The 15,135-nt window shown below is 35.6% G+C and overlaps 2 protein-coding genes across 2 annotated transcripts in view; one reads left to right on the top strand and one right to left on the bottom strand.

Moving 5' to 3' along the window:
• Positions 1 to 332: 332 nt before the first annotated feature.
• On the bottom strand, positions 333 to 3,396 carry ppm1ab (protein phosphatase, Mg2+/Mn2+ dependent, 1Ab). The gene is made up of 3 exons (XM_059512989.1): positions 3,025 to 3,396; positions 1,700 to 2,572; positions 333 to 970 (listed from the first exon to the last, which is right to left on the bottom strand). Exons 2-3 carry the CDS (start codon positions 2,555 to 2,557, stop codon positions 827 to 829), a joined length of 1,002 nt encoding a protein of 333 aa, XP_059368972.1. The 5' UTR covers positions 2,558 to 2,572; positions 3,025 to 3,396; the 3' UTR covers positions 333 to 826.
• Positions 3,397 to 8,321: 4,925 nt separating this feature from the next.
• The window catches only part of rtn1b (reticulon 1b), a 38,117-nt gene continuing 31,303 nt past the window's right edge, over positions 8,322 to 15,135 (top strand). Inside the window, exon 1 of the mRNA XM_059512987.1 lies at positions 8,322 to 8,860. Within this exon, the coding sequence (XP_059368970.1) occupies positions 8,650 to 8,860 (211 nt within the window). The 5' untranslated portion in view covers positions 8,322 to 8,649. The remainder of the gene's footprint in view (positions 8,861 to 15,135) is intronic.

Raw genomic sequence — 15,135 nt, 5'->3', positions numbered from 1 at the left:
ATGCAGATTAAAATGCTCACGGCCACTGCTGTAGACAAAACTGCACCATCAGGCCACGTACAGTAGTGTCAGCTACAATTTCAGGTAATCAGCAGTGGAGGCCTGACATTCACTCTCATTTAAAACGACTTTTCAGAAAGATGCAAACGAAACGGGTGCCAGACTTAAACACATGCTTGTACAAGTGGATGAATACAACTATCTGAAGAACACACAGTCACAAACAGAACGCAAAACTACACTCTGTATTAATTCTGTTCGGAAAAAAAAAACCATATTGTATTCTAACTAAGATCTCAAATTTGGTCACTCTCTTATTAATAGAAGATGCCTTAAAGTTTAGCAGCGTTTAATGAAAAAGTGCAGAGCCAAATGTTGGGTTTTCATCATTCCTTTTTCCTAATCTACAATTGCACTTACTCACCATCACTTAGTAGCTAATAATACACTAAGTTATATGTGCTGGAGGAGAGGATTCTCAGATGCACTACAATAAAACCTCTGGTAAAGCTACAGGTTACCTCTAAATTGTGTAAGTTCTTTTCAATACTGGCAATAAATAATTAAAGGCCTCTAAATATCAATATAAGCTCAAATAAATTCACACTGTGGTATTTCTCTCTGGTTAAATTTGTTCCCGAATAGGCCTAACCTAACTGCTAATACAGTACCAATGAGTCTTTCCTCTCCAATATGGGGATTCGTTAATTGGACATTTTTCATTAACTGTAACGTATACTTCATTGGCAAGTGTAAACTGCCATCTAAGAAACTCTCATAAGAATGCTCACTTTCTATAACTCTCTCTCATCCTTAATAATATATTTTATTTACTCGTTTTTTTACATGCTCCACCCTCTCTGTTCTGCAGGTACTTATCTAACTCCACCTCTCGCTTCACGGTTTCTGGGTTGATTTTTGGGGCACCAGGAAAACATATCAGCACCACACTCATGTTGTCTCGGCTACCCTGTTGAGAAACAAATAAACACAGAAAGCATGCTCAAGTTAGATTAATAACAGATTACAATGTTGGAACCACCTCTAAAATGTCATAACCATCAAGTAAAAAGTACACATTTATATAACATTTTATGATATTACAAAGTAAACAATACTATTTACAAATTATCAATTACTTAATATCTCATCACATTTTTGGAGAGTCACACCACATGACATTTAATAATGTGAACAATGTTTGTCTTGACATAAACAGGTCAATGTTTCTGAAATTTTTAAAGAAACACAATCATGAGAGTCAACAGGGGTCTGATATAATTTCCTTTTTGTTGTTTTTTCCCCTCTGTATGCTCCTTCATGTTAGCTGCACCACATGACTTTGTTTTGGTGGACAAAAGTCTTTCAAATATTAATAAGCAGTGAAGCAGGATTTTTCCTTGAGAAATGATAATAAAAAAATTACGCCTAACAACTTTAAATTTTCTTTTCAATTTTTTTTTAAATAAAGAGACTTTTCCCTCTCTATTTTAAAATCAGAGACCATTGTATTCAATTAATTAATACCTCTTTTTCTAAAATTAATTTAAATTTAGAAATTAAAAGCACGTCCATAATAATGGATTTAAGTAATTTTATGTATGAATAGTTTTAGCAATAGCATTTTAATGCATTTTTGATCGAATTAACAAATGCAAGTAAAAATTACCCATTAGCATCCAACTCGAATTGACCTTACCTTGTACAAACATGTATCCACAATCTCATTACACACTCTCTCCAGGTCCTCTGTCACTTCCAAGCGTGAACGCACAAAATCACACAGTTCTTCGTTGGCCATGACGTCCCAAATGCCATCACAGGCCAGCACCACAAATTCATCCTCAGCCTCAGAGCGTTCGATCTCATACACTTCTGGCTCCGGGGACACCAGCTGCTCAGTGGGGCCTTTCCCATGAACGCACTTGTAGTCGAAGTCGCCAAGAGCACGGGAGACAGCGAGGGAGCCGTTGACCCTCTGGATCATAACAGAACCACCTGCGTTCTGGATTCTCTCCTTTTCCAGGGGGTTACTGGGCTTGTGGTCCTGGGTGAAGAAGTGAACGCGACCCTTGCGGCTCAGCAAGGCTCTGGAGTCCCCACAATTGATGAAATAAAAATGATGAGGGGAAATCATCACACCCACCGCCGTGGATCCACTGCGGTCCGCCCCGTGTTTGCGCTCGGACATGGCCCGCATGTGCTCGTCGATCTGCAGGAAACCTGTGCGGATTCCACATTTCACACTCTCCACGGAGGGCTCAGCATTAATTGAGTCCACACCCCCTGAGCAGCCTGCCCTGAAGTCCGGGTTGCTGGTGATGTGTTCCAGCAGATGCTCACAGCAGTAACGAGCAACCTGAGAGCCTGCATGTCCATCGTAGACGGCAAAGAAAGACCACAGGCTGAGGCTGTAAGGCAGCCCTATCACAGCTGTGTGTGCGTCCTCCATCTCCACACGCCAGCCCTGCATGCTGCTGAGTCCGTAGCGCAGGCTGTTCCCCTCCCCGTGAGCATTGTGCTTCTCCATCTTTGGCTTGTCTAAGAACGCACCCATTCTTCTTATTTTGCTCTGACACAAACACAACCACAAAACAAAGTGAGTAGAGGTGCTCCATCATGACATACGTGACTCTCATTCACTCAACACTGACAAAATGACAACATACTGACACATCTGTTGGATATGTTATGACGATTTATACGATAAGCCACAGGTGCAGCAGGCTTCCAGTAGCAAGTAAACTGTTTAGATAAATGTTTATGTTATTACGTCAACGAAGTAAACTTGTTTCCCTACAAACCTACTTTTGTTTAGATTTTAGCTTCACTTAAAAAAAAAAAAGACTTTTAGACGCTAATGCAGCAAAATGACCAAACCTATGTGACGTTTAAGCAACAGCGATGTGTTTACTTATGAAGCCACTGCCCTTATCAGCATATACGAAATGCTGCACAGCCAGATAGCATTTAGAGGCTAGCTCCTATATTTAATGTACGTCAGACTGACATAATATCACTTACCCAGCTTCTTCGTGGTCTTTGCTGGAGGAAGAAACTCAGAGGCGCCAAAGCCGCGGTTAAGAGCCTTAAGCTGGGCCAGATAGCAAATACTATAAACCAGCGTCCACAGTCAAAACACCCATCAATCGATGGCTAGTGAATTAGCAAGCAAACTAACATCAAAACTGCCAGAAATCGATTACGAAAAATATATATATAAACATATGAAATGCATCACATGAGCCCGTTAAGGCAGTCCGCAGCTGAGCGGTGGAGCACTTCTGGCTCCGTTTTTTTGTTGTTTTCCCGAGGGGGGGCTAACGGAGCCTCGCGCTCAGAACACCTCTCTCCGCGCGGATGGAGTTTGGGACCCGGATGCTGCAGGGGATAGTGCGCGTTCAGCTCTCGCTATTACATCATCACTGCCACGCAACTGAGGGCTGGAAATAGATCCATTGATGAGAATGAGAGACCATTATGTTACAAACAGCAGTGAAACGCTAGCCGTTCATTCGGCTGTGCTTAGAAGTTTTTCTGCAAATGGCGTATAATCTTTATATGTTTATGTTTGTACCCGACAGAAACAATGGCATTTTTTTAAAATACATTTAAACATTTGACTTATTATGACTTTTGAAAACGTGACGTATGATCTTCAAAACGCCCAGAGCACATAGCAATCACCATAACCTCGACCAGTTGTTACCATAGACCTTAAAATAATAATAATATAATAAAATAAAAAAGAAAAAGAACTAAACAGTAAAGTGATAGTTTTAATGTTACCGTGCCATTTGACCACCCATGAATACAGAATGCATAGTGTCTGTAAGTGTCACAATGCATTTGTATCATGATATAGGCCTATACAAGCCTGCACTTACTGTAATGCCAATAACCGGAGGTTAATCATTAATGTAAGTCCATATTAAAAGCTTCTTATACATTAAATATATGCTGTCTGCAGGGTGACTTAAGTGTGTTGCTCATAATGTGATGTGCACTTAGGGTAAGTAGTTTCTTGCTCTAAATGTCAAAAGCATTATAGACCTGAATGAGGTAACCTCCCATTAGATTGCTATTGTGATGCTGAATTGCACTGTTTCCAAGATATACTGAAACAAATATTTCCCTAAATTTATACCAGACCTTTTCAATGCTGAATTTTTTTATGGCTAGAATAATGCAGTGGTTCTTAACTGGTTTTGCTTCAGGCCAGTCTTTTACATTGTACATCAACACACCAAAATTGTTTGCAATACCAAAAATGAAACAAAGTGCACTTTCATAGTATCATAGTAATCATAGTAGTTCCTTTGACCATAACTTGTGTAATCCCAACAATATTCAAAATTATTAATATGATATAGGCTAAACAGTAAAAGTGGGGAAAAATTGGTTTCTAAACATCCATTGAATTCCATGTTTCTTGCTCTTGGCAGCCAATAATTCACTGCACAAAAATATTTTTGTTGCTATCTTAATTAGCTGCATTTTATCAGAACAGACCTGCTGCAACACATTTTTCGGTTGCAGCCGACCAGTAAAGATCCACTGGAATATGCTATAAAAATGCCACTCTTCTTGATTCTCTGACCATGTGAAGCATGTCAGATATGAAACAAGTATGAAGGTAGAATAATTTGGATGAATGACTCAGAAACAGATATGTGAACACCTACCACTGAATTGTCAGACTGCCTACCAAATTGCCAACCACAGGTGAAGTATCCAGAACAATGTGCCACAACAATGACGACTCTTTCCAAATTCCAGACAGTGTATTTGGACCCTGTTGTCTAAAGCAATAACAACAACAGCTGCAGTGAAAGTGGCAATGTGTGAGGCTAAGCAAATGAGTCACAGTTTACTGTCATCACTCTTTAAATACATCTTCTGTCTCAGGAGATCATACAAACAGGGTAACACCTGAAGAAACTGTTATACAAACATTGGCCTAGAAAAAAAAACAAATGGACACTGCAATATAATATTAATACTGAAGTCCTTGGGGGTCATTTACAGTACAGTCAGTATTTCTCTTTAGTTAATATACACATTTTATTTGCCTGTTGAGTCTTATTCTTCCAAGCTCCCAATCTTTTCATTGAGATCATGAAAAGTGCACCTGTGTTGGGCTGTTGCCTTGTTCTTTGCCAAGCAGTAATTGAAATGTTATTGCCAATCTCTCCCTTTCATCTTTTCTCCTCTCCACCTTTTCTCAAGGACAAAGGAGCCACATTGCTATCCGTTTATGCCTTGAAAAGCTTTCAATAGATAGTTGTTTTTTGTGAGACAAATATGACACACTTTCTCTGTCTCATGACCATGTTTTTACAGTGTATTATTATTATTTATTATTAAAATGTCTGTCTTTTTGCTCCTCATAAATTCACAACAAACAATTGTTCAGTCTGTATTTAGGACCAACATGTAATAAGATGCTTTATTTTATTAAAAATACAAAAATCCATGATCAGTGTTTTAAAAAAAAACAATTATTTTTAAGTGTTTTGCCATTGCAAAACTACCATTAAGATTAGAGATTAATGTTCCATATTCAATCTTCACATGACCTCTCACTATTGCTCCACAATGCATGCCGTTTAAACAACAAAAGGAGACATCTAAGCTCTTTTTGTTGTTGAACCCTGACGAGACCGACCAACTGGAAATCACCCAAATGAACAGCTACAATATTAGATCTAGTAGACTTAATGATATAAGATCATTTTTGGTCTTAGTCCTGTGTAAAAGTCATTTCCAGTGTCCTCAATTCCAGCAAGGGATTACAATCTAAAGACACTGTGGATTATCAATACCATCTGAGCTCTGCTGTAGTACAGGCAGAGAGAAATGGCACACACAAATCCATGGCCTAATTTTTACACTTGCTTATTTGCTGTAATTCTAATCTGACACAGAGAGTTCAGATGGTTTGTGCATTGAGCAGTGCAGCTGACCTTGCTGTTGACAGCAACTGAATTTATTTCTATATGAAGATGATAACAACAAAACAATAAATTATTTGGATTAACTCTCTTTGTTCTTCTCTGACAATATCTTAAATTGCGTTTCTTTTTCTGGTGGACAGTACTGTGGTTGCAAAAGTATCAAAAGTAAAAGTTTATGTCATGAACCACACACAAATTTTACTATAATGCTTTTAGTAGGATATGTACATTTTAATGTAAAATTACATTTTACTTATAATTCAATTTATTTACTATTTATGACAGGAATTCTCACTTTAACATCAAGAGCAGTGTGCATGTTTTGTTTTTGTTTTTCTCATAAAAAAGAAATATTTTTTATGATTGTAAGTAGATCAGTGAGTAGATCAGAATTTTACCAAATACATATTTTTGTTAATAACTACTAAAACACCATATTGTAATCTTATTGCAAACTTGTAGTGGAAAACAAACACATTAAAATGTCCTCTATACACTATCACAGCAATCAACTCAATTAACTAACTTAACAAACTCAATTAGCTAACTTTCCTTTTTTAATGTTTCTTCTTTATACTTAATAGATGTAATGTACACATATATTCCATTACACTGAATAGCTCATTATCCATGCACAGGAGGGAAGTGAGAGAAAACTAAGTATTTTTATTTATTTACTATTTTTAGTAATTATTATTTTGATTACACTGATCATGAGCGCCTTATAACGATTATTTTTCAAAGGGTAGCTGATGCCACCTAGTGACAATGTGGTGGTAACTACTAAATGCAATAAAGATTATTATTTAATAATTGAAGTGATTATTAATTAATACATATAATAATTATCATTCTAATAATAAATTATGTGGAATGCATGATATCTAAATGTAATAATTAATTAAACAAACAAAAAAATCAAACAAACAAAAAAATTTTTTTTATATGAAATATGAATACACCTATAAAATAAATAAAAGTAAAATTTGAATTAATTATTGTATGCTTTATATGAAATAAGTTTTTATATGCTATTTTTTTATTTTTGGACTAATATTGAATTAAATAACTCTTCTAATAATAATAATTGAGAAACTATTTTTTTTATAGTGAATAATTATGAATAAATATAAAACAATACCACCCAATATGAAATGCCACATCATTAAATGCTCTAGTTTTAATAATAGTTTAGTCAGATACAAAGGATCGTCATTTCTTTTCTTCATAATTTTAATTTTATGTTGAGTGGTCAAGTGGTTCTGGATTAATGAAACACAATGCAAAAATAAATAAATAATTGAATTCATCAGTGAAAGAGCAGTTATAATAAATAGTTTAGTTTAAATAGGGGCATTTAATGGCATGAAACAAGTGAAGAGGCCATAATGGTCCAAGGGCAGAGTAATACACCATCCACTTATGATTTGCTCAGAAGAGATGGAGAGGAAGGTCACTGCATGCTAGACTGAGTGCAGAGCATTCTATTGCTGCTGTCATTTCTTCTATCCTGGTTTTCCATTCATTTGTGACCACGCTACAGTAGCTTTCATTTCTTTTCTTCAGATTTCAGACATCTTTCATAAGTGAAATCTGCACTGTACTAATAATAGAAAAGACAAGAGCCATCAACTGTGAGTAGCTGTCTGTAAAATGCAATGTGTCACAATGAAGAACTATATTTACATGATAACAAAAATTAAGAAAAATTTAAATTTCTCTAAAAAGCAATGGATAATTTCCAATCAGGAGAAATGACATCTGAGTATAGCCACATATTTCACTACACAATAATTTGAGATTTGTCACTATAGAAGACAGAGCGGTTTTCTAATTAAATAATATCTAATTAAGCTATAATATCTTTTAAATTAGGCAGAAATTGGTTGTATTCCAACAGCACAGTAAATGAAATACTTTCTGTATGTAATATCTATAACAGAAAATGTATGGATTATGGTGAACCCACTGTTTGTGGACTAAGCAACTAGATGGCAATGAAAGACATAAACTGAATAAAAGAAGAGTAAATAAAATTATCTGAGTTTCTTTATTGTAAGTATCCATTTAATTTATTTAAGACTTTAAAACTCGGTTGTACATATAGGGTTGTTTTCTTTATACCATATAAAGAGGATTTTTTTTAAAAGATGATTTTTTTTTAAACTACAAAATCTGAAAAGATTAGTTCTGTAGTTACCTCTGAAACCACCAGATGACACCATTTCCTAAAAAACTAATAATAAGACCCATGACCACGCACTAATAGCGAGTGTAACTTTCAGGATAAATGCTCAGATCCACCCAGTAAATTCAGTTGTGTTTGATTTAGCTACTTATGAATATAGAAATTATTTTTTTATTTAACCTGAATCCAATCTATAGAGTGAGTTTATTCGCTCAAACGATTGTAACAATTCTTTTATTATCCGAAAGCCTTATTTTATGGCCAGCTCCAGCTTTGTGTGTTTAAATGCTGCGTGCCACTATGAGCTCGAGACACGGTGACGTCATCGTCGAAACGCAGAACTAAACAAGCCGTTTCCAGCAGCTCGAGTCTCCGCCGGAACACGGGGCCTGCCCAAACTACTTCTGATAGTTCCCCAGCGTCTGAACGGTGCTTTGCCTGCTTGTCTTCAGTCAGTGACCGCGTCTCTCTGAAGAGCATCGCACACAGACAGAAGGAGCAAACATGTCCGAGAAGCCAGAGGCAAACTCGGAGAGCAGCTGGTATGGGGACGATTTTAAGAAGATCGACCGCTTCGGGAGCACCTCCGCCGCCCGGCGGGATGACTTGGGAGAGGAGCGGCAGATGAGAGACTGGGAGGACGGATCAAGTGAAGAGAAACAGTTTTCCAGCGACCGGCAGCCGCTCCCTGTTGTCATGGAGACTGCTTCCACCGGTAAAGTGATTTTAATGTACATCGTCTCAGATGAAACACTTTGAAATCCTTCGATGCTTAACTTGTCTGTCGACCGGGGCCTGGTTATCAGCTTACCTTGGCTTGCTGGCTGGCTCTGTCTGGAGTGCAAGCTTTATTGAATTTAAGGATGCACATCGTAAGGAATTTAATTCTTCTCGATTTTTTTTTATTATTATTTTGAGGAAGAAAAAGAAGAAAAAGAAGAAGAAAATTCAAGTTTCAGCAGATCAATTAAAAAAAATAAATAATAATATGCATTTATTTCACAACACTAGAGATTGCACATGATTCTATGTATTAAAATGATTATTAAACAAATTATCACTGATTCTAATAAATATGTTTACACACTGTAAAAATGTTTTATACACAATATTGTATTGTTTTGTAAAAAAAAATATATATATATAGTACATACATTATAAAATAATGTCTTACATACGTGTATAACAAACCAGTCAGTATTAGTAATTAGCTTAAGTGAAAAATCAAGGGTAACAGTTATTGGTTGTTTTCGAATCTGACATGACTAAAGTAGGCTGATAATTTGTGGTTCACAAAGTAAGTCTATTAATTTAGAGACTGATCCAGCTGAATCAAAGGTGTTTTTGATTCTACAAGTTGCTTTGTGACAGTTAAGTGTGTTATTGAATCAATAATAATTTGTATTCTGCTCATGAAATTTATTAATGTATTAACTGCTAAATATATTCATCCAATATCACAAAAATAAGCAATCTATTTGTTCTCCATAAATCTAGTTTTTAAATTTATGTCTGAGACCTATTTTTGACTACTTTGACCTATTTTAAACACTTTGACTACTAAAAACTACTTTTACTTACTATGATTTATAGTATTATACATACCATAAAAAATAAACTGCAAATGCAAAATAAAGTGTTAGTGAGATGTTGTATAACTTGCTGTTTCCCCTTCAGTTGCTGGATCTTTATCTTTGTAATTATATCATTGTGCCTCAGCTTTTTTTCAAACCAGACACTTTACAGTAACCTTTACAGCATAGAGATCAATACTTGACATTGCCATTTGAACACTCATCGGCTTGGATCGAAAATCTGTTATATGGCATTATGCTACTAGAGAAACCTGAAGGACAGACAGCTGTTTAGATTAGTCTTTTGTCATGTGGTCTGTTTTTTTTCACTTAGTGAAATGACATTGTAGCTCCATTTCTATAAAACACCAGTCCAAAATTAGCCTTTACAACCAGACAGAAATATAAGAGATAAGTAATGCTAATACTATATGAAATAGGGAAGCTTTTTCAGGTTTGCACGTCTCTTAAAATTATTTTGTTTTTCAGTTAGAAAAGCCTGCTTTTCTGTGTTTGATGTATCTTAATGCTGCAGACTGTTGAGTGAAAGTGCTATTATGTAATAGTCTTTCATTTGGGTATCAGAAAGATGGAGAGGTTATCATTGGATACCAAAAAGAACCTCATTATGAGCTATAAAACAGTAAGCCTAATGTGGGAATGGTATTAGGTGATAAGGGGGATTAAAAAAAAACAATAAAAGTGCTTCAACAGCAGTCTAAGCTTTTTGCTTTTAATTAACCAAACAAAAGGACATGTGGAACATTTTCTACAATTTCCTTTCCTATGCATGTCAACACTAAAGCACTGATATAAATGAGCTCTAATTAGTATCTTTAACATATTTCTCATTATAGCGGCATCATGAGTCACACAAGATTTGTAGAAGTTGTTTTGTGTGTATCTAAATCATCAGACTGACATTGACAAGTGAATTAAATTAAGAGTCCTGTAGTAAAACCCTCTAATCAGACTGGATCTCTCTCTGAATGACAGCCTATCCTATGATCTCTTAGAGGATGTGATACTTGGCCTTTTGGATCACATTTAGAGCACATTGTTAAACACATTCTTGATGTTGATATTAACATGAATTAAACTTGATTCTTTAGATGAGACCACATAGTAACTGTTACTCATTTGACGTATGATAATACTATTTGGGATTAAAGTTTAGCAATACCATTTGTACATGATTAATTTAATAGACAGACATGAAACAACCTCTGACAGAATGCATTTAATGTGAATACATCATCTTTTTGATAACATATAAGTCAGAGCAAGAGCAAACATTACTGCAACTACTTGTTACAATGTGCTAGCTTGCATTGTAGTTATTCTTATGTCTTTCACTATATAAAAAATATTGATAATTTCCTCCTGATTTCATAAAATATTTTTCTCTACAAACAGTTCACCAGTATCTTTGCATGGCTTCTTTGGCTTACTGGCAACATTATTTGATTTAAGGCATATAATGAGCAATGATATATGATGTGTAGGTTGTGTACTGGAGAGACCCCACTGTGTTGTCTTTCATGGTACCCCAGATCAGAAATCAGAAAGCCTTTTGAGTTGTATACAGACAGGTCGTTCATTGTTTTTAATGTCTTCGCTTCAGTGAACCGTGATTCATTAGGGACACTGGAATGCAAGTTCACTTTCTTCTTTACACACATACAGAAAGTGTTGCTGCTTGCAGAATATCACATGGGCATCAGAAATTTCTAAGAACCATAACAAGATTAAAAGAATCTATTTCCCCTTGCGGGAACACATTCGCCTCATTAGCACTGATTCAGCACTTGCTGTCATGATTTTAAAATGCTTGTATAGTTCAGAAACTGCTTTTTATACACTGATAATCTACAATAAATTGATTAAACAACATTGTTTAATTTTAATTTAAAACTACTGCTCCAGACTGTTCACATTCACTTTATGTGAATATTTCTCTTGTTTTCTAGTACTTTGAGGAGCAAATGGCATCATATTATGCTTAAAACTTTTTTTTTCTTCATATAAAAATACTGACATGAGAAAATAAAAAAGGCAATAAATGTTCATCATAAGTAAATTATACTTAATTGGGTCTAAGAAAAAAAGAGACCCCAACCTCCAAAATGTTATGTGTTTAAATATACATCATTGTTTGTCTAGTTTACATACTTATTCTTTACTTTTGTTTCTATCCTTTACTGAGCAATGTGGAATATTTTCAACATGTATAAGAAACATACTAAAAACAAGCTTAAAAGGTTAGTTCACCCAAAAATTAAATTTAGGCCATAAATTACTCACTCTCAAGGCATCCTATGTGTATATGACTTTCTTCTTTCAGACGAATCCATTCGGAGTTATATTAAAAATTGTCTGTGATCTTTCAAGCTGTTTAATGGCTGTGTTGCAGTGCTTCAGTCCAAAAGAAGTGAAATAAAAAGCGCCCATCCATTAAAAAAAATAGTGTCTCACATGGCTCCAGGGGGTGAACAAAGGCCTCCTGTAGCGAATCGATGTGTTTTTGTAATAAAAATAACCATATTTAAAACGTAATAATCAGTTTAATCTAGTTTGTGCTCACTGTTTGCAAATGGAAACAATTCCAGGGGATGATGACGTATGAGGTCATGACGTACGATGAAAAAAAGAAAGAAAATTAATTTAGAACCTAATAGATTTCAGAAGCTTTTTAAAACCACTATTGATGGTTGGGGTCACTATATTTGTATTTCATTTTAGATAATTACTACATTTTTCTTTAAATATTGAGATTGCTATGCTTTACCTTTTACATTTTTCACTATAAACCCACAATTCCTGCAGACACTGGCATGCTGGAACAGTTGGTTTTCAGGTATAAGAGAAGTACCTCCAACAGCTGCCACTGGCTCTCCATCTGTTTCTGTTCTCATGATGAAATAAATCCAGTGAATTCATACACACACAATAGAGTAACCATGTGAAAGAGTGCCTGCATTGATTTGAAGTTGGCATGAGCTCCTCCTCATGTGCCACAAACCTGTCAGTGGCATCTTGATCTTCCCTTCAAGTTTGTGTCAGTCAGACATACTGCTCTGTAGAGATATGAGCTGGTGGCACAGCAGAGATGAGTGTCTAAAAGGAAGTCCATCTCAGTGACTTAGAGGGCTTAAAAAAAAAAAATGAAATTGTGGGATATAATCATGCTGCTTTGAAACATAACTCCTGTCATATTTTCCCTCCCAGTCCCTTTTTATCACTCTTGTTTGTTAAGGAAAGTCTGCAGTGTCGCTTCATCAGTGTCTTCCTGTGAAGATTGACCTGGCGCTGACCAAAAATAACAGACTAGAGGAAGGAAGTCCTCACAATGTACTGATCTTTCTAAGCTTAGTTAAAACAGTCAGAGCTACTCAGCTCAGAAAAGAGAAATTCACAGTTAGTTAGGATGGTAGTTCTGCCTACATTTTCACTGGCTTTAGCATAGTTTTTGAAGTGCTGTGCTAACTGAAACTGAATACTCATTTATAGGAGTACTCCTAATAACCGTTATAGGAGGCCCTTGTGAAAAAGAAGATAATTTTAAAAGGAGACTTTATTCTTATTACATAAATAATATTCTTAAATGCACTTTAGAGTCCTTATTTGACCCACTTTAGCAAGATGTAAGTACATATTTCTATGTAATTAGGGGCCAAGCACCGAAGGTGCGATGGCACCTATTGTATCCGTTGGCGTTCTTTTTCTTCTTCCGCTTCTTCTTCCCTCTTGAGTCTATGGCAGCCCATAGAACTGCTTGCGGGAAAGTTGGGAAATTTGGCACACTGATAGAGCACCATTTCAACATTAACCACAGCAAGTTTGGAGTCTCTAACTCAAACTCTCTCTACTCAAACTCCACCACTTGTACAAAGTTTCACTCATGTTTATGCTAATAACTTTTGACTGTAAGGTACATAAGAAAAACTAGTTTTACTTTGGCTCATGCTGAGTCAAATGAACTCCAAAATTTTTTCACTATTTTTAATAGTTCATAAAACCTACTTTTTCAAACTTGTCCTAGACGGGTGGTCTGATTTTCTCCAAAATTGGCTCAAATCATCTTCAGACCATGCTGGCAAAAAGTTAAGGATTTTGTGTTTTTTGTTAATAAAATGGATAGATGTTTTTGTAAAGCGCCACTACAAAATTGAGGCATAATGCCAAAATGATTCTGAGGCTGTATCTCTGCAAAGCTTTGACATATTGACACCAAATTTGCTGTTGTCATCTCACACAGAACACACCACATATATTTGATAACAGTGCTACCTATTGGTCAAAAGTGATAAGCCAATTAATCATATTACTAGTGGTTGTATTTATGATTTTTCAGCCGTTTTGACTAAAATCATCTTAAAATGGTTTTAATTACTCATTGCTGCAGTTGGTCTGATGCTTGCTTCTGTAGTGCTTGGCCTCGTAATTGCCGCTTGCTGCTATATTTTCATAATTACTTCTATTGTCTGTGTATTGCCGGAAGAGCTGATTATAGTCAATTGTAAAATATAATGGTAAACTAAAATTCTTTTGAAACTTTTATTACAATATTATAAATTTCAACTTGTATAATAAGCTGAAATTGAGTATGTTCTAAAATGTGATGTTGAATAACACATTACAGTTAAAATGATAAAACTTCCGATTTACTATTTCTATGTAGTATTTACTTGTAATTTAGTATGTTATTCAGCATATCAAAATAAGTGTACTTGTTTAAAGCACAACAAGAGATTATTGAAATAATTATTTAAAGAAAGTGAAGCATCCGTTTGAAAAATCGCGTCACAACATCACGTCCCGGTGTATACAGTGGATGCATGCTGAAATTATTGTTGCATGGCTACATAAAAGTTTAAGCATATGTGATGCATTGCCGCGATTGGTCTGACTGGCACATAAGAGAGACGAGGGTGCATGTGTGTGTGTGTGTGTGAAGGGGTTCTTTTTTTTAGTCTCTTGCAACTGAACATGAATACGTTTACTACTTAAAAACATCATAGCTAAACATCATATCTAGTCAAACCGCATCACGACATCGTTACGAATACAGTATGGGATTAAAATCAGCGAACATCAATGTATAGGCTTAGGCTACGTTACCTTGTTTCAGCGAAGCTTGGTGAAACAGCATGGAGTGGATATTTTCGGTTCAGATGCTGAATCATTGAAGTCGTACTGCTGTGGAATGTAAGGTCTACTTTGCAGTAGATACATTGCACCTTGTTCTCTTCTTTTTTAAGAATGTAATGATCCCAAACTTTAGACATTCTCTGCTGTTTATGGACATCTTTACTCTCCGCCATCGCGCCAACTAAATTCAAAATGTATCACGTGCTATGGTGTGCTTACTGAACAATGAACAACGATCCGTGTGAATCAGATCCCTGTGCGTATA

Source organism: Carassius carassius, chromosome 27, assembly GCF_963082965.1.
Source record: "Carassius carassius chromosome 27, fCarCar2.1, whole genome shotgun sequence".
In the NCBI taxonomy this organism is placed as follows: Eukaryota; Metazoa; Chordata; class Actinopteri; order Cypriniformes; family Cyprinidae; genus Carassius; species Carassius carassius.
The sequence above is the reverse complement of the archived record's forward strand: the minus strand, read 5'-3'. Positions and strand labels throughout refer to the sequence as shown.